Consider the following 27,994-nt stretch of genomic DNA (forward strand, 5'->3'; position numbering starts at 1 on the left):
GCGTGGATCAGTATTTTGTCTGATGTGGATGTGATGCACGGATTGAGTCGTGCAATGTGGTGGAAGTGGAAAGAAGAGGTCCTGCTCAGGAAATGGATGTGGGGTAGAAAGGTAAGAGTTGGTGACCACTTTTGCTTATTCTGCTGATTAAAATTTTGCCTTTCAGGTTCTACCTTCTTTGTTCTCTTACATAAATGAAATTTGATGCTGAATAACAAAAGCCTTGTCCGAAATATCGAATACGTCTCTGGAACGTCTCGAAGGGGTGAAGATGCGCTATATGAAATTTAAGGATTACTATTATTATTAAAAGGCATTATTGAGATTACAAGCGGGTTTACTTTCTAGAGAACTATAGAGTCAAAACTCCGGTAAAAAAATTCTGCTGTTGTGTTTAGTTTTTTTTCTTTTTCAGTTAAATATTTCAGACCTTTTTCCAGGGAGGTGTTGTGTGGTTTGTGCTTTATCCGATAACGCTGCTAAGCCAATATTATCACAGTGGTTCAGCCATGTATCAGCTTTTGCCGTTATGCACAATGTCCAATATTAAACCTTCCATTCAGTTTAAATTGAGCTGTTCTGGAATCTGAAATATGGAGAAACTCCCTTCTGTTTTCTCAATGGCGCCTCGGTATATTGAATATTTGTCTTTGAGACAGCGCAAACTCAACCTCAATTTATCGTCTCATCTTAGAGTCATAGAGCTTAAAATAGACAGACGGACAGAGGAAGAGAGAGAGAGAGATTGTGAGACACACGGTATTTATAGTGAATTTGAAAGAAACAGCTGGAGGGAGACTGAGAGTGTGGGAGACTCGGTGGAGATTGAGGAACTGAGACTGTGATCTACACAGTATTTCAGAGTGTGAGAGAGTGTGTAAATATGCCGTGTGTGTGAGGGAGACAGGGTGTGAGCAATGTTACCATAAGTTTTCACACGAATTAAATAATTTGCACAAATAGCAATACTCCTGAAATGAAAGTCGCTAAACAAATGCCAGTTGTATTATTATGTATTAAACTTGCAGCTTGGAAGAGAGAAATATTGGCACTGTATGTGATCAACCGAGGTGTTGCAGAGTGGACAATGTCTCACTTATCTGATTTAATATCTCAAAAGCCGACAAGACAATCCCTGGGGAACTATAAATTGAGCGAATAGTGTGTACTGCGGAACTGCGGCGACCAGCCAGGAGGGCAGATTTGAAATATCAGACTAATTTACTGTCGAGAAAAATACAGCTACTCAGCACCATTAAAGAATTATGTTGTTCCGTTCAGTTGTTTCTCTTCCTTTTTCATTTAAATGTGTGATCCCTTTTTTGCAGGGAAGTGTTTTGTGGTTTGTGCTTTACATCCGTTAAAGTTGCTAAGCTCACACCAGACAGTGGTTCAGCTACACAGTTAAGTTTGCCATTTAGAGAACGTCAAATATTAACCCTTGCACACGGCTTAAAATTATCTGGTCTGTAATCTAACATATGGAGAAATTCCCAGCTCTTTTCGAAATAGAGTCTCGGGATATTTAACATTTGTCTTCAACACAGCGCGCATTAAACCTCAATTTATTTTCTTATCTAAGAGCCTAAGTTAGACAGAAGGGGATCTATATATATACAGACAGACAGACAGACAGACAGACAGACAGACAGACAGACAGACAGACAGACAGACAGACAGACAGACAGACAGACAGACAGACAGACAGAGGCTAAGATTGACATAGACACAGTTTGTAAGGCAGACTGATAGTGGGGGAAAATATGTGGAGAGTGAGTGAAAGTGTGAGTGATGTAGAGGGAGATTGAGATTGGGAGTGTGAGAGGAAGAGACGGTGTGTGAGAGTTACAGTTTGTGTGTTACAGAAACTTAGAGAGACACCGATGGAGAGAGACTGAGGGACTGAGAGAGACAATGTTTGTGTGACAGATATTATAAGAGTAACAGATGGAGGGAGACTCAGAGTTTCAGTGACAACGATGGAGATTGATAGATTGAGATTGTGATCTACACAGTGTTAGTGTGAGACAAAATGTGAATAAAGCTCTTTATGAGAGAGAATGAGAGTGTGAGCAATGTTACCATCAGGTTTCACATGAATTACATTGATTTGCACAAACAGCTGAACTCCTGAAGTGGAAGTCGCTGTACAAATGTCAGTTGAACTACATGGTATTAAACTTGCAACTTGAAAGAAAGAACTATTGGGACAACCTGTGGTCAACCGAGGTTTTGCGGACTGGAGACTGGCTTCCTTATCTGACCCTAATGTTCTCAAAAACCGACACGACAGCAGTGCTAGGGGGCTCTCATGTTAAACGCTTTATTATTCATACTCAAAGCAACACAGAGACCTGGACAGATAAAGCACAAACGTGGACACCTCTTGCTTTATGTAGTAAATACACATTTAGCTTAACAGTGGCTACAGTTGCGACATCACAAAATTCAGCTGAGCACTTGATTACTATCTAAAATATCCCAGTAATTAGCAATAAAGTTCAGATATTCCTCTTGAGTACGAATGTATAGATTGCAAACGAAATGTCTGTCATCAGCTCAAATTATTTTGCAGTGAAAAAAGACACAAACACTTTTCAAAAAGTCCTGTGAGACCCATAGGGAGAGAGAGTGTGAGAGGTACAGAGTTCGAGTGAGATTGGGAGTATGAGAGGAAGAGATAGGTTGTGAGAGACACAGTGCGTGTGAGAGAGACGTTGAGAGACACAGATGAATAGAGGCTGAGAGTGTGAGAGACACCGTGTGTGTGTGACAGTGAATTTGAAATAAACAAATGGAGGCAGCCTGAGAGTGTGGGAGATACAGATGGAGATAGAGAGACTGAGAATTTGAGCTGCATCGTGTTTCAGAGTGTGTGAGAGAGAGTGTGAGAGACCAAGAGTGTGTGCGAGAAAGACAGAGCGTGAGCAATGTTACCTAATATTAATCATATTAATTTGCATAAACAGCTGAACTCCCGAAGTGAAAGGCGCTATGCGAATGTAATTTGTATTATATTTTATTAAACTCACAGCTTGAAAGACAGAAACATTGGCTCCCTAAGCGGTAGAACGATGCGTTGCAGAGTGGAGAGTGACTTCCTTAACTGATTGTAATGTTCTCAAAAGCGGTCAATACAGCAAGGCTGGGGAACTCTCAATTAAGTGAATATTTTGGAGCTGTGTGGACGAGCCAGGAGGGCATATTGAGATGTCAGACGTGTTTACCGTCCAGAGAAATGCAGGCACTAAACACTGCGAAAGAAATTCTGTTGTTCCGTTGAGTTGTGTTTTTCCCTTTTGAGTTAAATGTTTGAGCCCTCTTTTCTCCGTGGTGTTGTGTTCTTTGTGCTTTATATCCATTAAATTTGCAAAGCTAACACCATGACAGTGGTTCAGCTACACATCATCTTTTGCCATTTGACACCATGTCCAATATTGACCCTTTCATACGGCTTAAGTTGAGCTGGAATTTAACAAACGGTGAAATGTATTACTCTTTTCCAAATAGTGTCTCGGGATGTTTAACATTTGTCTTCAACACGGCACACATTGAACCTCAATTGATCCTCTCATCTTGGAGCCTAAGTTAGGGCATAGAGAGAGAGACTATTGGGATAGAGAGTGAGACTAAGATTGAGATAGGCAGATTTTATAAGACTGACTGATAGTGTGAGTCAAAATATATGGAGAGTGAGTGAGAGTGTGAGAGATATCGATGGATAGTGAGATTGGGAATGTGAGAAAGAGACAGCGTATGAGTCACATTGTGTGTGTTTCAAACACTTTGAGAGACACTGATAGATAGATACAGGGAGTGTGAGAGACACAATGTGTGTGCGACAGATATTTATAGAATAACAGAGGGAGGGAGACTCAGAGTTTCAGAGACACCGATGGAGACAGAGAGACTGAGAGTGTGATCTACACTGTGTTAGAGAGTGTGAGAGACTGGTGAGAGAAATGTTGTTTGTGAGCGTTACTGAGAGTGTGAGCAATGTTACCATCAGATTTTACTTGAATTACATTAATTTGCAAAAACAGCAATACTCCTGAAATGAAAGTCGCTATACAAATGCCAGTTGTATTACATTGTATTAAACTTGCAGCTTGGAAGACAGAAATATTGGCATGTGGTCAACCGAGGTGATGCAGAGTGGAGAATGTCTTGCTTATCTGATTGTCATATCTCAAAAGCCGACAAGACAGCAGTGCTGGGGATAATAATAATAATAACTCTCAATTAAGCGAATATTGTGTATTGTGGAGCTGTGGAGACCAGCCAGGAGGGCAGATTTGAGATTTCAGACAGGATCACTTTCCAGAGAACCACAGGCACAAAACACCGCTGAATAAAATCTATTGTTCCGTTTAGCTTTTGCTTGAGACCTTTTTCTGGGAGATGTTGTGTGGTTTGTGCCTCGTATCCGGTAAAGTTGCTGAACTAACACCATGACAGTGGTTCAGCTACACAATCAGCTTTTGCGATTTACAGAATGTCCAATATTAACCCATGCATACGATCTGCAAATTGATCTGGTCTGTAATCTAACATGGAGAAATTTCTTACTATTTTCCAAATAGAGTCTCGGGATCCTTAACATTTGTCTTCAACGCGGCACGCATTGAACCTCAATTTATCTTCTCATCTTAGAGCCTAAGTTAGGCAGAAGAGGATATAAATATATAAATATATATATATATATATACATATATATGAGAGAGAGAAAAAGATAGAGTGAGAGACTAACATTGAGATAGACATCGTTTGTAAGACAGACTGTTAGTGTGAGGGAAAAATAGGGGTAGAGCGAGAGTGTGAGAGATACAGAGGGAGAGGGAGATTGCGAGTTTGAGAGAGAGGGAGACATTGTGTGAGAGTCACAGTTTGTATGTTACAGAGACTTTGAGATACACAGATGGAGAGAGACTGAAAGTCTGAGAGAGACAAGGTGTGTGTGACAGATATTTTGAGAGTAACAGGTGGAGGGAGACTCAGAGTTTCAGAGACAAAGGTGGAGATTGATAGATTGAGTGTGATCGACACAGTGTTAGAGAGTGTTAGAAAGAATGTGAGAGTAACAATGTTTGTGAGACAGACTGAGAGTGTGAGCAATATCAACATCAGATTTCACATGAATTACATTAATTTAACAAACAGCAGCACTCATGAAGTGCAAGTCGCTGTATAAATGTCAGTTGAATTATATTGTATTAAAAATGCAGCGTGAAAGATAGAATTATTGTACTTTGATCAGGCGCTTTATCAAATGCAAGGATTATTTTTATTATTCCTGATAAGCAGATTTGCGATTCCAGGCGAGTCTACTGTCCAAATACAGATACAAAACACAGCCAAAGAAATTCTGCTGTTCTGCGTAACTGTTTTTTCTTTTTGCAGTTAAAAGTTTGAGCCCTTTTTGCTGGGAGGTGTTGTGTGGTTTATAATAATAATAATAATAATAATAATAATCCTTGCATTTGATATAGCGCTTTTCACGTCGGGAGGACATCCCAAAGCGCTTCACAGAACACACTGTAAAGTGAATTAACTGTATATTTGTGGGCGAACGCGGCAGCCAATTGCGCACAGCAATGTCCCACAAACAGTCGTGGATTGAAAATGACCAATTTATTATTGTTTTGGGTTTTGGAGGATTATTATTAGGCTCTGTGTGGAGTAAGGAAACTTGCCCAAGGTTTCGCCCTCTGCCTGGAATTGAACTCAGGTCTCTCACTTGCAAAGCGAGTGCTCTAACCACTGAGCTACAGGACTCCACTTTATATCGGTAAAGTTGCTAAGCTCACACCATGGCAGTGGTTCAGCTACACAATCAGCTTTGCCATTTGACACCATGTCCAATATTATCCCTTTTATAAAGTTAAACTGAGCTCGTCTGTAATATAACATTTGGAGACATTTCTAACTCGTTTCCAAATCACGTCTCGGAAACTTCAAATTTGTCTTCAACGTGGCACATATTGAACCTCAATTTATCATCTCATCTTAGTGCCTGAGTTAGTCAGAAGGAGCGATCTACATACAGAGAGAGAGAAAAAATACTAAGATTGAGAGAGATTAAGATTGAGATAGACACAGTTTGTAAGACAGTGTGGGGGGAAATAGGGAGAGAGAGAGTGAGAGTGAGAGAGTGTGATTGTGCGTTTGGGAGTGTGAGAGACAAACACAGTGTGAGAGACAAAGTGTGTGAGACACAGAGACTTTGAGAGGCACAGATGTAGAGAGATTGAGAGTGTGGGAATCACAGTGACAGAGATTTTGAGAACATCAGATGAAGGGAGACTCAGTTTTTCAGAGAAAAGGTGAAGATAGGGAGACTGAGAGTGTGAGCTACACAGTGTTGGAGATGTGAGATAGAGAGTGTGAGAGAAACCGGGTGGATAAGAGAGGTTGATAGTGTAAAATGTTACCATCAAGATTCACATGAATTACGTTCATTTGCTCAAACAGCAGAACTTCTGATGTGAAAGGCGCTATAAAAATGTCAGTTGTATTATACTGAGTTAAACACGCAGGTTGAAAGACAGAAATATTGACTCTGTAAGTGGTCAACCGTGGTATTGTAGGCTGGAGACCGGCTTTCTTATCTGATTGTAATGTCCTGAAAAGCCGACAAGACAGCAAGGCTGGGAAACTCTCAAGTTAATTCTTTATTGTCCACACTCAAAGCAACACAGAGGCCTGGACAGATAAAGCACAGAAGTGGACAACTGTTGCTTTATTTTCCACGATTAGCAAATATATATTTAATTTAACAAGGCTTACAGGTGCAATATCACAGCATTTAGCTGAACTCTTATTTAATGTCAGAAAAGTCCCAGTCATTAGCAATACAGTTTAAATATCCCTCTTGAGCACCAACGTGTACATTAGTAACAGAATGTCTACCATCAGCTCAAAGTATTTGCCAGAGAAAAAAGAGACAAACGCTTGTCAATAATTTTTTTATTTTGTCAACTATTTCAAACGCTCGTCTTGTGAGCGATACATAGGGAGCGAGGGAGACTGAGGGAGCGAGAGAGAGATGGAGAGAGAGAGGAAGAGAGAGGGGGGGAGTGAAAGAGATGGAGGGAGATTGGGTGTGTGAGAGAGTGAGAGAGAGATTGTGAGTGTGTGTGTGAGAGAGAGAGAATGAGAGAGAGAGAGCGAGGCTGATTGTGAAAGACAGCATATGGAAGATAGACTGAGAGTCTGTGGGACACATTGTGCGACAGATAGACGGAGAATCGGAGTGTGCGAGACGCAGCGAGTGTGAGAGAGTGACTGAGTGTGTAAGAGACACAATTTGTGACAGGACGCGAGAGAGACTGAGAGTGTGAGAGACAAAGCTTGTGACAGAGAGATAGAGACAGACTCATTGTGTGAGAGACACAATGTGGGTGAGAGAGAGACTGAGAGACAGACACAGTGTGTGCGAAAAAGAGATGGAGAGGGTTTGAGAGACACATTGTGTTCGTAAGAAAGAGGATTTGAGGGATGCAGTTTGTGTGCGTAACAGATATGGAGAGTGTGTTACAGATAAAGTGTGTGACAGTGAGAGAAATCGAGAGTGCGAGACAGGGTTAGTGACAGAAAGAGAGAATCAGAGACACTGAGATTGTGAGAGTCACAGTGTGTGAGGCAGAGAGTTAGAGAGAGATGGAGACTGATAGGGAGAAAGAAAAAGAGACATACAGACAGAATGACAAACGGACAAGCGACTTGTGTTTGCTTTTGGGCAGTCTGTCAAGCTTATTGATAAGCTTTGATAAGGACAATGTAAAAAATTCTGTATTTACGGGAAACTGCAGTGATCCGTTTTCACAGCTCAAACCCTCGTAGCGCTCTGAGACGCTGTTCGGCGTGGAGAGCGCTTTATAAATCTAATCTATTGTTGTTGTTGTACCTAATCCCCTGTTCCAATTTCAGCTTCTCATATTTTGTCTGGTTTTAGTTTTACTTGTTTTGTTATTTTCCACCAAAAAATTGGAAGCTGAGGTGAGGGGTTGTCTGGTGATGCTCAAGGTTAGGGTCAGGTTTAGAGTAACTTTAGGATTTAGGGTCAGCGTAAGGGACAGGGAAAGTGTGAGGGTCAGGTTTAGCGAGACTGTCTGTATCAGGATTAGAGTTAGCAAGATGGTTGAGGTTAGGGGTGTCTGGGGATTTGAAGCTGTTTCGAATGAGGCTCGGGGTTTAGGAGTTCACGGTCGAAGACACTCGTGGAGGTCTGTGTGATAATAATGATATTAGTCACAGTGGTACAAATAACAGTAATAATACTTGTATTTCATCCATCGTTTTTCACGTCATTGAAAAGTCTCAAAGCACATTTACAGTATATGATGTGAATTAAATTTGATGTATGTTTTGTGACCTACTGTGTATGGTGGTATGTGTGTTGTGGTCCGTTTGCGTGAGCTACACCGGGTGTGAGAGTTAGAGAAACTTAGAGTCTTGTAGCACAGAAAAATGCCGTTCGGCCCATCGCGCTGGTGTCAGCTCTTTGAAAGAGCTACACAATCAGTCCTACACCCCCACTCTTTCGCCATATACTTGCAAATGTTTCATCTTGAATCAACCAAATACATCCGCTGACTACCTAAGTCTCCATCCAATTCCCTTTTCAGTTACCAATCTCATTTCGCTTTAAAAGTTGTTCTTGAATCTGTTTCCACCATCCTTTCAGACAATGCGTTGCAGACCGTAACAACTTTCTGTGTGAAAAGAATTCTCCTTGTGTGGTTTCCCCTCTGATTCTTTTGCCAATTATCTTGAATCTGTGTCCTCTGTTTACGAACTCGCCCGCCAGTGGAAATATATACTCCCTATCTACTCTTTCAAAACCACTTGTAATTTTGATCACTAATCTACTAAATACCCCCTTAAACTTCTCTGCTCTAAGGAAAATAATCCTAGTTTCCCTAGTTTCTCCACATAACTGTAGACCATCGACCCTGTTATCATAATTGGTGAATTTCATCTGCACCCTCCGCAAGAACTTGATATCCTTCTTTGAGTTGAGTGTCTTTGCTTCAACTTAATGCACTAAAACTGCACAGTTTGCATCCTCTGGACACTGGTGAGCTGCCACTGTTAGTCCAGCTCAGAAACCCCAACCCACGCGCCGTACTCCACATTATGGCTCACAATATTCACAAAAAACAACAAATTTAGAATCACACTTAGCAGAGGTGTGGATGACCGGCATATTGTAGTTCGAGTAAAAGACATCATGAGCTGCGCTGCTTTCCTGTGGTCAACGGAGTGAGAGAGGGCGGGAGAGAGTCTCAGAGTCTGTGCGTTATAGGGAAGTTGGTATTTGTGGATCACAGACATCAGTGATCGCAGCAAAATTTGATCCTGAGATCTTCTTCGTGTGATTTATCTCCAAGTCTGCGGAGAATCACCCAAAACTTCGAAACAGACACAGCCCTCGAGCCTTTGAACCTCGCCAGCTCCTCCTCTTACTCAGGATGAAGACATTTGTTGTTTTGCTACTCGGTGAGTATTGCTTCCAACTCAATCACCGAGATGACACTCGCGTCCTATTTGACCCTCAATTGTCCTTCATCCAAACATATGTGCCATGACCCGCTCCGCCTTTCCCGGGCTCTGCAACGTTGCCGGTCTCCGCCACTGAGTAATCTCCCTGCTATTCGTATTTCACAACTCCTCCCTCCATCGGCTGGAGATCATCCAGAAATCGGCAGTCCGTGTCCTATTCCGACCAAGGCTTCGTTGAAGTCGACCCGTTCGTTGATGGGCAGCAAATGGAGTCAGGTCAGCACTGATGTGTTGCGGGAACCTCTCAAGACCCTCATCGTCAGATCCCTGACCTCCTCGCTCCTGGGACGTTCTCGAGAAGCGAAAAGCGCCGTATCCCTGTAATTTGGTGTTCTGTTCCCGGTTCTGGAGAGAAGAAAGTAAACAGTGAGAGGGGAGAGAAGAAAGGGCAGACGAGAGGAAAGTGAGTAGGTGAGAGATGAGAGAGAGGAAAGCTTGAGGAGGAGAGAGGGGACTGAACAGCAGAGAAGGGGGAAGAGGGAGCAGAAATGGGAGAGGAGGGAGAATAGATGGGAGAGGGGAGAGCAGTGGAGAGTAGAGGGGGCAGATGATAGATTAAATAGGAGAGGAGAAATGCGATAGGAGAGAGGAGAGATCGGTCAGGAGAGATAGAGAGGAGGAGACGATAGAGGAAATGGGAGATGGGGGGAGAGGAGAGTGAACAAATGGGAGAGTTTAAATGGGAGAGCATTTCATAGAGGAGAGAAGGGAGCAGACAGGCGGCGAGCGAGGATACAGGAGAGAAGGGAGGAGAAATGTGAGGCGGGGGAGGAGAGAGTTGAGGAGAGGAGAGGAGGAGAGGGCGAGGAGAAGGCGGAGATCAGAGAGGGGAGGAGAGGAGAGGGGGGAGGAGAGGAGAGAGGGGAGGAAAAAGGGTAGGAAAGGGGAAAGGGGGGAGAAGGGAATGGGGGGAGGGGAGAGGGGAGACAAGAGCTGGGAGGATAGGAGCAGCAAAAGGATAGAGGACAGAGGGGAAGAGAGGAGTTAGGGAAGGAGAAGAGAGAGGGTCGGAGAAAAGAAATTTCGAGAGGAAAGAGGGGAGGAGAGGGGAAAGGGGGAGAGGGGAGAGGAGAGGTGGAAGGAGAGGAGAGAGGGTAGGAGAAGAAAAGGGATAGAGGATGGAGGGCAGAAGAGCAGTGAGGGAAGGAGAAGAGAGAGGCGCGGAGAAGAGAGAGATGGGGAGGAGAGAGGAGAGAAGACGAGAGAATGCAGGAGAGGATAGAAAGGGGAGAGCGAAAAGGGAGGAGTGGAGAGAGGAGAGGCAGAAGAGGAGAGAGGGTAGGAGAAGTAAAGGGATAGAGGAGAGAAGGCAGAAAGCAGTGAGGGAAGGAGAAGAGAGAGGGGCGGGGAAGAGAAAGACGTGGAGGAGAGAGCGGAGGAGCAGAGAGAGGAGAGAATGGAGTAGGGAGAGAACAGGGAGGAGAGGAGAGGTGTGAAGAGAGGAGAAGTTGGAAGAGCGGAGATGTGGGAGACGAGAAGAGAGTGAGGAGTATGGGAGAGCGGTTATTTGAGGAGAGAGGGGGGATAGGGGAGAAGGAGGAGAGTAGATAGGGTGGAAAAGAGACAGGAGCGGAGAGGAGAAAGAGGCGAAAGGAGACATGAGAGGAGAGAGGGTAGGAGTGGAAAGGAGAAGCGAGAATATGGAGTAGAGAGAATATGGAGACGGGAGAGCACATGACAGTAGGGAGAGTTGAGGTGGAGGAGAGGTGTTTCTGTTTATGTGCCGTCACCAAACTCTATCCTCTTCGAGAAGCGAATCAGAAACACAGACACATACAGTGCTCACACAGAAAATGATTGTTCGGCCAATTGGTGTGTGTATTTGTCTGTGAAAGGGTTTGTGTTCATTCCCAAACCACCTGCTCTCCGCATAGTGTCGGTGACTGTGCTCTCTCCCTCTCTCGAGCCTTTTATGTTGATGATCTTACATGGCTGCCTTGTAGTTGAGAACCGACCGCTTATGGTGTAATAGACCGGACAGATGGTTTTCCTGATTGAGTGAATCACTGTATTAATAATTACTGCTTTGATCTTGCTTCTGTTATTCCGCAGTGATATTTCTGGAGGGAAAGACGGGGGAATGTGCAGGTGAGTGACTCCAGAAGCTGCTGTGGGAACATTAGCTGCTGAGAGTGAGACTCGGCCTCGCTTCACCATCTGGGAATCAGGAGGAGAAACCATTACCCAATCCACAGGCCAATTTAACATTCTGTTTCCAACCTTACCCTTGTCCCTCCTGGTGACCGCGCTTTCAGGCACTACACCCCGATACCCTGAAAGTATCTTAATCTATCCCTCCGCCTTGCCCAATTCCCAGGTGGCGCCTGAAGACCTTCCTATTCGACCGTGCCTAAAGTCACCTCCTCAACCCGCAACTCGGAGTCGTTCTCCGTCTTTGACAAGCGCTTTGGAACGCTATCCTGTGTGAGGGGCGCTGTGCAAATGCAAGTTGTAATTGTGGCCGCTGTGCGTCTGGGTTTACAGAAGCGTTTTGAAAAGTTGTCACATGATAGGATGCTCTAGAAACTCAGGGGGAGACTGAGGGAATTTTGTTGGAAATTAGAGATTAGAGCTGCGCCCCAGGGGATGCTACATCCGGGGGATGGGGAGGTGGTTGGGGGCGATGCCTAACGGCATATGTGCCCTCCTCGGTGGGGCTTTGCCTGGGCGTGAGGGGCTGTGCAATGTGCAGACGGGCTTTGCCTGGTAGTGGGACGTGCCCTCGGGAGGGTATGTGCTAGAGAGGGTTCCTGTGCCCTGTAGTGGTCTGGGCCCTTGGAATGGGTGCTGCTAGTGGGGGGTTTGCCCTCTGCAGGATCTGTGCTTAGGTGGCTCGGACTGCTAGGCAATGCACTGCACTTGAGGTGGGGCTGTGACCTGTGGGGGTTTGCGCCCTGAAGGGAGTTAGGGGCGTGGGGTGGGGGTGGCTGGGCAATGCAGAGGTGGGTTGCTGTGAAGTGGCCATGCGTGTGCACTGCGCAGTGGGGCGGTTTGTTTATGCACTGGGGGTGAGGGCTGTGTTGGTGCGGATCTGTGCCTGAATGGGGTTGTTCTCCGTTGATGCGCTTTGTAGTGACTGGGGCTCCTATACGTTGTGGGCTCTGCTCTGGTGGGAGAGATGTGCCAAGCGGTTGGAGCGTGTGCTTAGAGGTGGCTGTGCCTGGTTGGCGCTGTGCCATGTGGCTTTCTGAGCTGTGTGAGTGGTCGTGCCGTGGGATGCCGTGCCTTGGGAGAGGGTGCTCTTCCTGGTGTGTCTGTAACTTGGGGGGAAACCGGTATACCCCTTGGGTTTCCGAACTCTATACTGGTGATAGCTATGCTTTGGTTGGTGGCTGTGCCCTTTTGGGAGGCGCAATGCATTGGTGTGTTTTGGCTGGTGACATGGGATTGTGCCTGTTTGAGGGTGACGGGGAGGCTCTGTGATAGGTCTTCGCTGCATAACGCATCGGATTATCCTGGGTGACTGGAAGTTATACAGGAACTAGAATCTTACTACTGTATGTGATGTTTTGCAGAGAGTGTGAATGTGAGGCTGGTGAATGGCAACAGCCCGTGTGCCGGGAGAGTAGAGCTTTACCACAGAGGAGAATGGGGCACAGTGGATGGCTTTGGCGGTTGGAATATGAAGGCAGCGGCTGTTGTGTGTAAGGAGCTGAGCTGTGGAAAAGCGCTCTCAGCCCCCAGAGGCGCTTACTTTGGCAAAGGATCAGGCTGTGTTGTGGCGTATAATGTTCAATGCAGAGGGTTCGAGTCTGCTCTGCGATCTTGTCCTTCAGGGGCCTGGGGTCACAATTACTGGTCACACTCCTTCGATGTCGGCGTCATCTGCTCAGGTAAGTAACTCTGATGATCAACTCGTTCTCGCAGGGGTTAGCGGGGCGCGGTGTGGGTTTGAGCACAGTCGGGGTGTGAGCATATGATTGAACGCAGCGGGAGAGCACAGGGGAAGAGGTGAGCACAGTGTAGGGGGTGAACACAGGCCGCTTCAGCACAGGGGGCGGAGGCTCAGGGGGAGCACTGGGGTGAGCACAGCTGGGTACGCACCTGGAGCTGCGTTGAGCAAAACGGAGTGAAAACAGGATGTTGAGCGCAGTTGGGTGACGACAGCGGACTGAAAATATATTGTTCCACACGGGGGAGGAGGGTAGCATATTGGATTGATCACAGGGCGGATGAGTATGAAGATATTGTTCACCGCTGTTGTCAGCAGAAGAGGGAGCACAAGGGGTGAGGAAAGTGGGTGCACATGGGAGTGTGAGCCCTCGGGGAAAAGCACAGTGGGGCTGAACATCCAGTGGTGGATGAGCGTAAGCACAGGCGGCGAGCACAATTGGATGGGTATTTCAAGGTGGCGCTGGCACAGTGGTGGTGTAACAACGCGCGGAGGAAACTGAGAGCAATAGGGCGGGAATGAGTAGAGGTTGGAGCTCAGGATGTGTAATCCGTGTGGAGTGAGCTCGGGGCTGGGAAGCACAGGCGAGGAAAGAACAGCGTGGAGTGAGCAGAGGTAAGTGAGCACAGTGGTGTGTTCATAACGAGGGGCTGCAATCAAGGAGTAAAGGGGGATGAGAACAGGGGGTTGAGAACAAGGGAGGGAAAACAGTAAGTGTGAGCACAATGGATTGAGCACAGATTTGTCACTACAGGGTGTTTGAGCGCTCTGTGGGATGTGCACGGGTTTCTGAGCAGAGCGTGCTGAGACCAGTTGAAGTGGGAACAGGGGTGATGAGCAAAGAAGGGTGAACAAAGCTTAGAGAGAAAAATGGGTGAGTACAGTGTGTTCAGCACTGGTGTGTCAGCAATGGGGGTTGAGCGTAGTGCTGATTGGGAACAGGGAGTGAGCACAACGGTCTGAGCAAAAGGTGGTGAGCACAGGGGGATGAGAGAAGGAGAGTGAGCACAGGGGAACACCGTGCTGGTTGGGAGCAGGGTGTAAACTCAGCGGGCTGTATACAGTGGGATGGAGCACAATGTGTGTAGCAAAACCGGAGTTGAGCAAAGATGGATGAGCACAGGGTGTGAGCAGAGGTGTACGAAGAAAGGTCAGCAATGGAGCTGTTGTCAGCAATGGGGAGTAAGCACATTGCACGGTGATGACAGGCTTTGAGCACCGGTAGCCCAACATAGGAGTGGGGAAGCTCAGGTGAAGGTGCGAACAGAGAGGTGAGCACACCGGGTTGAGCACAGGGGAGCAAAGTACTGGGTGAGAACTACGGATGAGCACAGAGGGTGAGAACAGTGGATAATAGCACAGAATGAGCACTTATGGGCTGAGAACAGTGGGTGAAAAGAAGGGGTGAGCGCATGTGGCTGAGCACAGGGAATGAGCACAGTGGCGGGTTAGCGAAGTGAAGGTGAGTACAGTGGGGTTGAGAAAAGGTGTGAGCACAGTACAACAACAACAACAACAACAAGATTCCATTTATAGAGCGCCTTTCACGTCAGGAGGACGTCCCAAGGCGCTGCACAGTTGGGTCATGACCCGAGCAGGGGGGAAATGGTCAGGGTGAGGGGAGGGAAGGGAGGGAGAGAGGAGGGGGAAATGGTCAGGGTGAGGGGAGGGAAGGGAGGGAGCGAGGAGGAGGAAGAGAGTCGAGAGGGGAGCTGAAGGCACGGTCAAAGAGAAAGGTTTTGAGACCGGCCTTGAAGGAGGAAAGGGAGGAAGCAAGGCGAAGGCACTGGGGGATGGAGTTCCAGAGCCTCGGGGCTGAGAGGCTGAAGGCCCGACCACCGATAGTAGGGCGGTTGGGGCGGGGGACGTGGAGCAGACCGGAGCCAGAGGAACGGAGGGTACGGGCAGGTAGGTAGGGGGATAGTAGGTTGGAGAGGTAGGAGGGAGCAAGGCCGTGAATGGCCTTGTAGGTGAGGATGAGGATCTTGAAATCAATCCTCTGGGGGATGGGGAGCCAGTGGAGGCGAGCGAGGGTGGGAGTGATGTGGTCCCGAAGCCTGGTGCGGGACAGTACACGAGCTGCAGAGTTCTGAATGACCTGCAGCTTGTGGAGGGAGGTGGCGGGAAGGCCGGCGAGGAGAGAGTTCCCATAGTCCAGCCTTGAGGTGACAAAGGCGTGAACCAGGGTTTCAGCAGCGTGAGGGGTGAGGTAGTGCCGTAATCTGGCGATATTCCGGAGGTGATGGAAGGCGGTGCCAGTTGTGGTGCGGATGTGAGGGAGAAAGGACAGCTCAGGGTCGAACAAAACGCCGAGGTTCCTGACTGGCTTTGAGAGGTGGAGAGTGCAGCCTTGGATGCTGATGGTGTCAGCGCCTGAGGTGCGGAGGCGCTGACGTGAGCCAATCAGGAGGGCCTCGGTTTTTCGCACGTTGAGCTGAAGAAAGTTGTCTCTCGTCCAGGACTCGATGTCGGACAGGCAGGCTGTCAGGACATCGGTGGTCGTGGAGTTGAGAGTAGAGGAGGAAAGGTAGAGTTGGGTGTCATCCGCATACATGTGGAAGTTAACCCCATGTTTGCGGATGATGTCACCAAGGGGGAGCATATAGAGGGTGAAGAGGAGGGGACCGAGGACAGAGCCCTGAGGGACACCACATGAGACAGTACGGGGGGTGGAGGAGAAGCCATTCGTTGAGACGAAGTGAAGACGGTGAGAAAGGTACGACCTAAACCATTCAAGGACAGTGCCTTGAAGGTTGAGGTGGGAGGACAAGCGGTGGAGTAGGATAGCGTGGTCGACCGTATCGAATGCTGCCGATAGGTCGAGGAGGACGAGGAGACAGAGGGAGCCCTGGTCACAGATGGTCAGGATATCATTGGTGACCTTGACCAGGGCAGTTTCTGTGCTATGAGCAGCACGGAAACCTGACTGAAGGGGTTCAAAAAGAGAATGGGTGGAGAGGAAAGAGCGCAGTTGGGAGGCGACAACTCTTTCCAAGACCTTGGAGAGAAAGGGGAGGTTGGAGATGGGCCGGTAGCTTGATAGCTGCGACGCATCAAGGGAGGGTTTTTTCAGGGTGGGCGTGATGATGGCAGTTTTTAATGGAATGGGGACAGAGCCAGAGGAGAGGGACAGGTTTATGATGTCAGTGATGTGTGGGGCAAGAAAATGGAGCTGGGAGATAAGGAGTGGAGTGGGGATGGGGTCAAGGGAGCAGGTGGTTGGTTTTAGGGATAGGATGAGTTCAGTGACAGAGGGTGGGGAAACGGGTACGAAGGTGTGTAGGGGAGGATGGGTAGGAGTCGGAGTGTGGGAGGGAAGGGGTGGGTGGTGGGTGGAAGTTGGAGGGGAAGTGACCGCGGAGCGGATTCCCTTGATCTTGGATTCAAGGAAATCCAGCATCTCCTCGCAGTGAAGGTTGGAGGAGATGACCTGCGCGGGGTGGCGGGGGGACGGAGGAGTCGGGATGTGGTGGAAAACAGTAGCCTGGGGTTGTTCTTCGCCTCCAGGATTATCCTGGAGTAGAAGGACGACTTGGCCGAGGCTAGAGTGGAGCGGTAAATTTTGAGGAGGTCCAGCCAGATTTGTCGGTGGACCGTTAAGCCGGATTTGACAAAGGTGCGCTCAGCAGCCCGCACCTGGCATTTCAGTGAGCGGAGGTGGGTGGTGTACCAGGGGGAGGAGCGGGAGTAGGAGACAGTGCGGGAAGTGATGGGGGCAAGAGTATCGAGTGTGGAGGAGAGGATATTGTGGAGGAGGGAGAGAGGAGAAGAGGGGTCGGTGAGGGTTGAAGGCCAGAGGGAGAGGAGTTCAGAGGACTCCAAGGCATCGGTTAGGGATTGTGGGGGTAACTTCTTCCAAGGGCGGTAGAAGATGGTGGTGGGTCTGGTGGAGGTGGGGAGGGGGGTGGAGGTGGTGAAGGAGATGAAGTAGTGGTCGGAGATGGCCTTGTCGGTAATAGTGACATCCGAGACACTGAGGCCCCGGGTGATCACCAAATCGAGTGGGTGGCCGTGACTGTGAGTGGGGGAGTTTATGTGTAGGGAAAGGTTGAGTGAGGAGAGCAGGGAAGAGAAGTCTGTGGAGATGGAGCAGGAGGGGGTGAAGTGTAGGTTAAAGTCGCCCAGGATGATGAGGCGATCGGAGCAGAGGCAAAGAGATGTGAGGAGTGTTGAAATGTCAGAGATGAAGGTGGGAGAGGTTTTAGGGGGCCGGTAGAGGAGGAGGATTTTAAGGGAGAGGAATGAGGGGTGGGAGAGGGTGAGGTGCTCGAAGGAGGGGAAAGAGCCAGTGGAGTAGGGGGATAGGGCAAGTGGTGTCCTTGAGATAAGGGCAACACCACCGCCACGGCGGTTGGGGCGGGGGATGTGGTGGGAGGTGTAGCCGGGTGGCGTGGCCTCCGTGAGGGGGAAGGTGTCGCCTGGGGTGAGCCACGTTTCTGTCAAGGCCATGATATCAACGTTCTCATCAAGGATGAGATCGTTGATGACCAGGGCCTTGTTGCAGAGGGAGCGGACATTTTGCAGTCCGATGTGGAGGGAGCGGTTGACAGAAGGGTGTGTGGGAGGGGAGGGGGGTCCAGGTTGTGAGGCAGGGGTGGGGGAGATGGGGATGAGGGAGGAGAGGTTGACTCCCCGGGTCTGTGTCCGGGGTGGCTGGCGAGAGTGGTGGGGAATGGGGCAGTCGGTGTGGCTGCTGCTGGACAGCCAACGCCGAGTGCCACGGTGAGCCCGGCGGAGGATTCCCAGACTGGAACAGAGGGAGGTTGTGGGAGGGTCAAGTGGGGATAGAAGACGAGAGGGACGGAGAGAGAGGAGGAGAGAGCGGGAGAGATGCAGAGGGGGGAGGGTTTGGGGGGAGAGAGGAGGGGGGAGGGAGGGAGGGGGTGAGGGGGCTCGGGTCAAAGCGGCAGCCATAGTGCGCACGCGGGGACCGGGAGCGAGCGGTCAGGTGGATGGCATTATCCCGCAGATTGGGGCATCGAACCCAACAGGACCATAGTGGGCTCTGATGTGAGCCCTGGGGGGGGGGGCGCAGAGGGTTTTTTTTTTGTTGTTTTTTTTTTTTTTTTGTGCGCGCGCACTCACCTGAAAACTAATCTATGACGTCGCAGTTCCCCCGCTCCGCCCCCACACCTCCCTCCCCTCCCCTGCCGAGCTGCACTCGCTCCGGCGTCGAGTTTAAGTACCTGGGTCAGTAGGCCCAGGCTCCTCCCCGCGCTCTCCTGCTGCCGCTCCCCGACAGTAGGGGTAAAAACAGGGGGAGTGTGAACAGGGATTGAGAACAGGGTGAGATGACAGGAGGATGTGCAATAGTTGGGTGAGGTCAGTAAAGTGGAGGTTGAGCACAAGGGAATAAGCGCAGTGCAGGAGCGAAAACAGGGATCAGCACAGCTGTCTGAGAACAGGGGGGGGTGAGCACAAGGGGAAGACGGGTGGATGTCAGAAATGGGGGGTCAGAAATAGTGGTTACCAGAACAGATGATGAGAACAGGGAATGAGCGCAGGGGAAGAGCACAGGGTGGGGTGAGCACAGTGGGGATGGAAACAGAGGGGAGCACAGGGGAACAAAGTGTTGGTTCAGAACAGGGAGTGAGCACAGTGTGTTAGAAAGCAGGTGAGCACAGGCGGGTTGAGCACAGGTTGCGCGGGTGAGCTCAGCGGGATTGGGGCAAATGGTTGTGAACAATAGGTAGGTTGAGCAACAGATGGGGGGTGGTGAGGTGCAAAAGGGTGGTCAGCACGAGGGAGGCGGAGAGCACAGGGTTTACAGGAGTCATGTAGCTCACTGGTTAGAGCACTCGGATGGCAAGCGAGGAACCTTGGTTCGATTCCCAGCAGAGCGAAACCTTGTTCAAATTTCTTTGCTCCACAAGCAAAATAATAGTCCCTCAAGAAAAAAATACAATAAAGAATGGTCACTTCACTTCATTACGCGGATGTTTGTGGGACACTGCTTTGCGTAATTGGCTGCCGCGTTTCGCCCACAGAAAAATATGCAGTGAAGTTACTTTACAGTACATTCTGTGAAGTTATTTGAGACGCCCAGAAGACGTGTAAAGCGCTATATAACATGCAACGATTATTCATATTATGATAACACGGTTGGGGGGGGGCGAATCTAGGAGCTGGTGAGCACAGCCCACTTTGAGCACAAGGGGGGTTAGCACCAAGGGTTAAGCAAAAAAGCGTTGCACAGTTGGGAATACAAGGAGTGTTAGATTGGGTTGGGGGCGGTGGAGGTGCTGTTCGATGGTGGTTGAGCGAAGGTGTAATGAGAAGAGAGGTGGTGAGAAAAAAGTTGGTGAACGTATCGTGGTTGAAAACGTGCTCGGTGAACACGGGGCAGGTGATCGTGGGGGCGGGTGACGACGGGGAGCAGTTGGGCAAGTGGTGTATGAGCATAGGCTTTAAACAGAAGGCGGGGTGAGCACGGTTGTGGTAGAGCGCAGAGTTTGCGAGCTCTGGTTGGGGGTGTGAGAACAGCGTAATGAGGCCGGAGTTGTGGGCATTGGGACTGGAAGGTAACGCAGAGTAGGTGAGCATTGGGCGAGGCGGCGTGAACACACGTTATGGGAGTGTGAGCACATGAGGGCGGATTGCGGTGAGCCGAGGAGGGGATGGGAACACTGGATGAGCAGGACTCCTGTGTTAACCGAGGGTCACACGACAGCAGTTTCTGATGGTATATTGTGTGCTAATTGTAGATGTGTTTGAAATTGTGGCTGAAGGTAATGTATTGTATGTAATTGGCAGGAAGTAAACCACCCAGACTGGTGAATGGAGGCAATCGCTGTGTGGGGAGAGTAGAGATGTACACCAATGACACTTGGGGAACACTTTGTGGCGAGACCCTGAACATGGAGATGGCAGGATATATTTGTAAATATTTGGAATGTGGATTTGCTGTATCAGCCTCAGGTGACGCTCGCTTTGGAAAAGGATCGGGGCCTGTGGTTGGTTGGCCTGACTGCGGACACGTACAGGACGGTGGGATATTCTGTTCAGGTACTGAAGACAACAACAACGGGCCTTCGCACAGCTTCCGGGTGTTGGGGGATGTGAGCACAGGGGAGTAAGAGTGGGAAAAAGAGCACAGCGAGGTCAGTGTGGTCACAGGGGTTGAGCACAACAGTGTAATTATCAGCAAATATGGCTGGCAAAGGGGGCGAGTAAAAACCGAGTGGGTTGTACACAGGGGGAGCGAATACAGGTATGTGAGTGTGATAATAGGGGGTGGGTGTGAACACAAGGTGTTGAGCACAGGGGAATGAGTGTGAGTTCAGGGGATACGTTTAAACACAGAGGGGTGAGCAGATGTGAGTCAATCTGAGTGTAGGCGGTGGGTAATCAGAGGGGCGTGAGTGACTTTGTGCACAGGATAGGTGAACACGGAGGGGAGGGTGAGCCTTGGGTTGTGAGCACAAAGGTCTGAGCACAGGGGGAGGGGATGAGCACAGTGACGTTACCCGAGTCATTACAACAACAACAACAACAAGATTCCATTTATTGAGCGCCTTTCACGTCGGGAGGACGTCCCGAGGCGCTGTACAGTTGGGTTACACCAATAACACGTGACGAGAGCCGCTCACGTGAGGAAAACGTCCCAATGAGTTGGGTGTGAGTTTCCCCGACACCAGAAGATTCCCTGTCGGGGGAGATCTTCAAAACGGAGAACAATAATAACGATAGTAGTTTGAGAACAGAAAAGATCACGAGAAGCGAATGATTAATTTTATTTGGGGAAGTGTCCACCAGGTCACCAGGAGAAATTTGCTTCTGCTTTTGAATCCGTAATCTCGACATGACCTGGCGGACAAGGGAAAAGGAACCCCGGCCCCACACTGACCCCAAGCTCACACTGACCCCGAGCTCACACTGACCCCGAGCTCACACTGACCCCAAGCTCACACTGACCCCAAGCTCACACTGACCCCAAGCTCACACTGACCCCGAGCTCACACTGACCCCGAGCTCACACTGACCCCGAGCTCACACTGACCCCAAGCTCACACTGACCCCGAGCTCACACTGACCCCGAGCTCACACTGACCCCGAGCTCACACTGACCCCGAGCTCACACTGACCCCGAGCTCACACTGACCCCGAGCTCACACTGACCCCAAGCTCACACTGACCCCGAGCTCACACTGACCCCCAGCTCGCACTGACCCGAGCTCACACTGACCCCGAGCTCACACTGACCCCAAGCTCACACTGACCCCCAAGCTCACACTGACCCCAAGCTCACACTGACCCCGAGCTCACACTGACCCCGAGCTCACACTGACCCCAAGCTCACACTGACCCCGAGCTCACACTGACCCCGAGCTCACACTGACCTCGAGCTCACACTGACCCCGAGCTCACACTGACCCCGAGCTCACACTGACCCCGAGCTCACACTGACCCCGAGCTCACACTGACCCCGAGCTCACACTGACCCCGAGCTCACACTGACCCCGAGCTCACACTGACCCCGAGCTCACACTGACCCCAAGCTCACACTGACCCCAAGCTCACACTGACCCCAAGCTCACACTGACCCCAAGCTCACACTGACCCCAAGCTCACACTGACCCCGAGCTCACACTGACCCCGAGCTCACACTGACCCCGAGCTCAAACTGACCTCGAGCTCAAACTGACCTCGAGCTCAAACTGACCCGGAGCTCACACTGACCCCAAGCTCACACTGACCCCAAGCTCACACTGACCCCAAGCTCACACTGACCCCGAGCTCACACTGACCCCAAGCTCACACTGACCCCAAGCTCACACTGACCCCAAGCTCACACTGACCCCGAGCTCACACTGACCCCAAGCTCACACTGACCCCAAGCTCACACTGACCCCAAGCTCACACTGACCCCAAGCTCACACTGACCCCAAGCTCACACTGACCCCGAGCTCACACTGACCCCAAGCTCACACTGACCCCAAGCTCACACTGACCCCGAGCTCACACTGACCCCGATCTCAAACTGACCCCGATCTCAAACTGACCCAGAGCTCACACTGAAGCGGTGCTCACACTGACCTCGAGCTCACACTGACCTCGAGCTCACACTGACCCTGAACTCATACTGACCCCGAGTTCACACTGAAGCGGAGCTCACACTGACCCCGAGCTCACACTGACCCCGAGCTCACACTGACCCCGAGCTCACACTGACCCCGAGCTCAAACTGACCTCGAGCTCAAACTGACCTCGAGCTCAAACTGACCTCGAGCTCAAACTGACCCAGAGCTCACACTGAAGCGGAGCTCACACTGACCCCGAGCTCACACTGACCTCGAGCTCAAACTGACCCTGAACTCATACTGACCCCGAGTTCACACTGACCCCGAACTCACCTGACCCCGAACTCACACTGAAGCGGAGCTCACACTGACCCCGAGCTCCCATTGAACCCGAGCTTACACTGACCCCGAGCTCCCATTGAACCCGAGCTCACACTGACCCCAAGCTCACACTGACCCCGAGCTCACACTGACCCCGAGCTCACACTGACCCCGAGCTCACACTGACCCCGAACTCACACTGACCCCGAACTCAAACTGACCCCGAGCTCACACTGACCCCGATCTCACACTGACCCCGAGCTCCCACTAACCCCGAGCTCCCACTAACCCTGAGCTCACATTGACCCCGAGTTCACACTGTCCCCGAGTTCAGACTGACCCCAACATCATAGAAATTTGTTTCATTCCAGCACAAATCCAGCGGCGAAACAAGATCCAGTTTAAGAACAGCCAAATTTCTGCTTCGTATTAAACCTCAGGATAACAGTCGCACAGGCCGAAGCTGGGCTGATTGTTGATCCTGATGTTCACTGTCACAGCACAGATCAGAACGAGTGTTTGTGAGATTACCTTTACTGTGTTTTAATTCCAGATCCGCTCCAGAAACCCAACATTTCTATGAAGCCAGATTCCCGGGGGTTTGTGAGAGGGGAAAGTGTTGAAATCTCATGTTCTGGGAGTTATCCTGGCAGCAATTTCTCTTTATACAGAAACGGCGACTTTATCATCTCACAATCATCTCCAGAGAATAACAACACGGCCACTTTCACCCCATCGGAGATCATTGCAGGAAATTACTCATGTAAATATACTACGCACATAGACGGCCGAGAGTTAACATCGCCAGAGAGCGAGGGAATGAGAATCTCTCTGTCTGGTAAGAGCGGATTACCCTCTCTCACCCCTCTCTGCCTCCTATCCCACCTTGCTCCCCACACTCCCCCACCGAGCCTTCTTGTATCATGGAGGATGGGAGACTTGCTGCCCATCAATCCCGGATGGTGTTGCATGTGGCTCTGTGAGAGCCAAACTCCAGAGCTTGCGTTGAGGCAAATGTCTGAGCGTTTCCAGCTAAACCCACAGAGTGTGTTATTGAGAGCGAGCGCTATCTGGCAAGCACTCACACTGTTTGCCCGGCTAGTACCACCCTTACCGTTAGTTAGTCCTTTGGCTGTAGGGGTAAGAGAAGCTGCCTGATAGTATTGCCTACTCGCAGTAACTGGTCTGCCCTTCTAGGTCCTGGCGATCAGCCGTGAGTGCCCTGGGATAATGCGAACCTTTCTGGCTCAGGAACCGGAGTAGAGTTCAACCAGGCGGTATTCGATTCTGATATTGCATCTACATTCCTCTCCCCCTCTCCCAGCACGTCCCCCAACCCTAAAGATTGTATATATTCTATATTAACATTACTTTGAATTGTTCAATCAAATAACAGTGAGAATTGATGAAGGAAGTGCAGTTGATGTCGTTTACCTAGATTTTCAAATTGCGTTTGATAAGGTGCCAAAAACGTGTTTATTAGCAAAATTGAAGGCCATGCGTTTAAGGGAAATAAGGTAACATTGATGTAACATTGTCTGAAGACCGAAATCAGTGACGAGTAGTAAAGCATTGTTTTCAGGCTGAAAAATCTTATATAGTGGTGTCCCCCAGTGGCCGGTATTATTCCAAATGTTCTTTTCGGTATCCATTAATGATCTATTCTTGGCTATAGAGGTAACATTTTAAAGTTCGCAGATGACGCAAAATCTGGAAGTGTAGCAAAAAGTGAAGAGGATTGCAGTATCCTGCAGGAGGATATGGCGAGGCTGGTGAAATGGGCAGACAGCATGGTAAAAGCTAATGTAGAGCAGCTTGAAATGATGCACTTTCAGTAGAGGAACGAGGATAGGCAATATACAATAAATGTTGCCGTTAAAAATGGGTGCAGGAATAGAGAGACATGGCATGCAAATAAGCAAAATTTTTGTCGGTGGGAGCACAGGTTGGCGAGGCTTTTAAAAAGCAGAATACAGGATACAAACTTGATAAATTGGGGCATAGAATATAAAAGTAAGGAGCTTCTGTTGAACATTTAGAAATAGCTAGTTAGTTCTCAGCTAGAGCATCGAATCCAATTATTGGCACCACACTTTAGGAAGCATGCTAAAGCCTTCAGGACTTGTAGAATGTAGTGAGGACATTTACCATGATGTTACCAGGAACGAGTGACTTACATATGCGGAGAGACTGGAAAAGCTGGGAATGTTCTCCTTAGAGCAGAGATTTAAAATAATTGACAAAAGAAGCAGAGGTGAGAAGAAATATTTTTATCCAGAGTGTTGGTAGTAATGCACTGCATAAAGGGTGATGGAAACAGATTCGACGATAGCTTTCAAAATGGAACCAGATAGGTACTTTAAAAGGAAAAAAAATGGTCTACTTCTGTTCTGTAAAAATATCTTATTCTATGATTCTATGAAATAGATGACAGCATTATGTCCCCTATCCACTGGTGTGCTCCCCTTAATCTTTCCCCTGAACATCCCTTTATCTATCTTTCATGTCATTTGTTCGTTTACTTCTTTAACTGTTTCCATTTTCACATTTCCCTCGCCCTCTGACATGGTTGGCAAACAATGGTTCTCTATGTACCGCTACCAGGCGCTATCTTGTGTTAAGCGAACGATATAAATGCAGGGTGTTGTTGTTGTAATAGTCCAGAATATCGCCAGACTACGGCAACAACAACAACTACAACAAGATTCCATTTATAAAGTGCCTTTCACGTCAGGAGGACGTCCCAAGGCGCTGCACAGTTGGGTCATGACCCGAGCAGGGGGGAAATGGTCAGGGTGAGGGGAGGGAAGGGAGGGAGCGAGGAGGGGGAAATGGTCAGGGTGAGGGAGGGATGGGAGGGAGCGAGAAGGGGGAAGAGAGTCGAGAGGGGAGCTGAAGGCTCGGTCAAAGAGAAAGGTTTTGAGACCGGCCTTGAAGGAGGAGAGGGAGGAAGCGGCGAAGGCACTGGGGGATAGATTTCCAGAGCCTCGGGGCTGAGAGGCTGAAGGCCCGACCACCAATGGTAGGGCGATTGGGGCGGGGGACATGGAGCAGACCGGAGCCGGAGGAACGGAGGGTATGGGCAGGTAGGTAGGGGGATAGTAGGTTGGAGAGGTAGGAGGGAGCAAGGCCGTGAATGGCCTTGTAGGTGAGGATGAGGATCTTGAAATCAATCCTGTGGGGGATGGGGAGCCAGTGGAGGCGAGCGAGGGTGGGAGTGATGTGGTCCCGAAGCCTACCTCACCCTCACGCAGCTGAAACTCTGGTCCATGCCTTAACACCTCAAGGCTGGACTATGGGAACTCTCTCCTCGCCGACTTTCCCGGCCCTCCCTCCACACTGCAGGTCATTCAGAACTCTGCAGCTCGTGTACTGTCCCGCACCAGGCTTCGCGCCCCCACCACTCCCACCCTACTCGCCTCCACTGGCTTCCCATCACCAAGAGGATCGAATTCAAGATCCTCATCCTCATCTACAAGGCCATTTCCGGCCTTGCTCCCTCCAACTCTCCAACCTACTATCCCCCTACTTACCTGCCCGTACCCTCCGTCCCTCTGGCTCCGGTCTCCTCCACATCTCCCGCCCCAACCGCCCGACCATCGGTGGCCGGGCCATCAGCCTCTCAGTCCCGAGGCTCTGGAACTCCATCCCCCAGTGTCTTCGACTTGCTTTCTCCTTTTCCTCCTTCAAGGCCGGTCACAAGACCCTTCTCTTCGAATGTGCCTTCAGCTCCCCTCCCAACTCTCTACACCTTCCTCGCTCCCTCCATTCCCTCCCGTTATCCTGACCATTTCCCGGCTGCTCGGATCCCGACCCAACTGTCCAGCGCCTTGGGACGACCTCCAGATATCAAAGGCGCTCAAAAAGTGAAATCTTGTTGTTGTTGTTGTTGTATTCCATTTGATTGGATAAACAGGATTTAATCTTCCACGTTGCATTTTATTCCAACCACAGTCAAATACCCCTGTGTCAATGGCGTAGATAGAACCACGGAAATATCCAGCAATGGTAGTGGCTTTAGTGTATGTGCTTCTCTACTAAAGTGCAATCATTTCAGTCGTGTTTATCCTGTCCACAAGAGAAAGCCCATCATCGTAATATAAAGACACCCGGCTGACAAAATATGCGTCACTGGAATAATCATGATTCATTCACTGACCAGTGCTGTATCTGTGTCTTTCTCATAGGTACCTTCACTACTCAGGGAATTGTGAACGTCGCCCGCCTCATAGTGGTTATCACATTGCCTCTGGTAATTATTTTCCTGCTAGTGATTCAATATCGGCCAATAAAGAAAGATAACAGTGAAGAAAGGGTTATTGAAGACACGACCTGACGTCTCCACTGATCTCCTCGTGGCTCTCAGAATCCAGCACGTCTTCAGCTTATCCTCAGTCTCAGATCGTAGAATCTTTCTCTTACTCTTGATAATATTTCCTGCCTTTGCCTTTGACTAACACACATTGCGCCACTCACTTCCCAGTTCTCTGTGTGTCTCCTTTACCATTCTGGAGGAGGTGAATTCGGCCCCTTGAGGACTGAGTGGCTAAATGCACCTGACAATAATAACAATAACCATTCCCACATTTGGTGTTGCAGTCTTCACATCAGGAAAACTTCTCAAAGCACCTTTCAAGATTTACTTTTCAAAGACAAGGTATCTTTCGGATGAACGTGAAAGCTAATCTTTGCAGAGCTATTTCAAAGAATCAGTCATCAAATTAGTGAAACCATAGTATCGGGATTTATTTTGTAGACAAACAAACATATTTTATGAAATGTCTTTGCAGTGGTTTAAGATGAAACAGCTCTTTCTATATGATCATACTTAGCACATCAATGGATGTCTGAGGGAAATGGATTTTGACTTGGGGAGTAAAGGATTGAGGGGTCAGGTGGAAATGGATGGAGACGTACAATGTCAAAAATTATACAATCACATAGCACATTTCACATCACGGAATTTCCTGAAAATTATATAGACAGCTGAATAAACTTGTACATAATGCCCTGTCCTATTCAACTCGCTCCCAGGTATATATCCAACCTCCTCTTACTTGCTTAAACTATCCATTGCAACTGAGCGTTTCACAAATATATTGATAAACAGATGATAATTTTAACCCTGGGTATGGAGCCTATCGTACCCGGAGAATGTCTCAAAACGCTTTATATAATATACTGTTAATTGTAGTGA

The 27,994-nt window shown here is 49.2% G+C and overlaps 1 protein-coding gene across 1 annotated transcript; it reads left to right on the top strand.

Annotated features, from left to right (window-relative positions):
• LOC103190221 (deleted in malignant brain tumors 1 protein-like) lies at positions 1-27,994 on the top strand. The gene is made up of 7 exons (XM_042345314.1): positions 1-111; positions 9,393-9,501; positions 11,617-11,652; positions 13,080-13,397; positions 20,210-20,461; positions 23,351-23,635; positions 26,985-27,994. The coding sequence occupies exons 1-7, from the start codon at positions 34-36 to the stop codon at positions 27,131-27,133; spliced, it is 1,227 nt and encodes a 408-aa protein (XP_042201248.1). The 5' UTR covers positions 1-33; the 3' UTR covers positions 27,134-27,994.

This window comes from Callorhinchus milii, unplaced genomic scaffold (genome assembly GCF_018977255.1).
Source record: "Callorhinchus milii isolate IMCB2004 unplaced genomic scaffold, IMCB_Cmil_1.0 Scaffold40, whole genome shotgun sequence".
Classification (NCBI taxonomy): Eukaryota; Metazoa; Chordata; class Chondrichthyes; order Chimaeriformes; family Callorhinchidae; genus Callorhinchus; species Callorhinchus milii.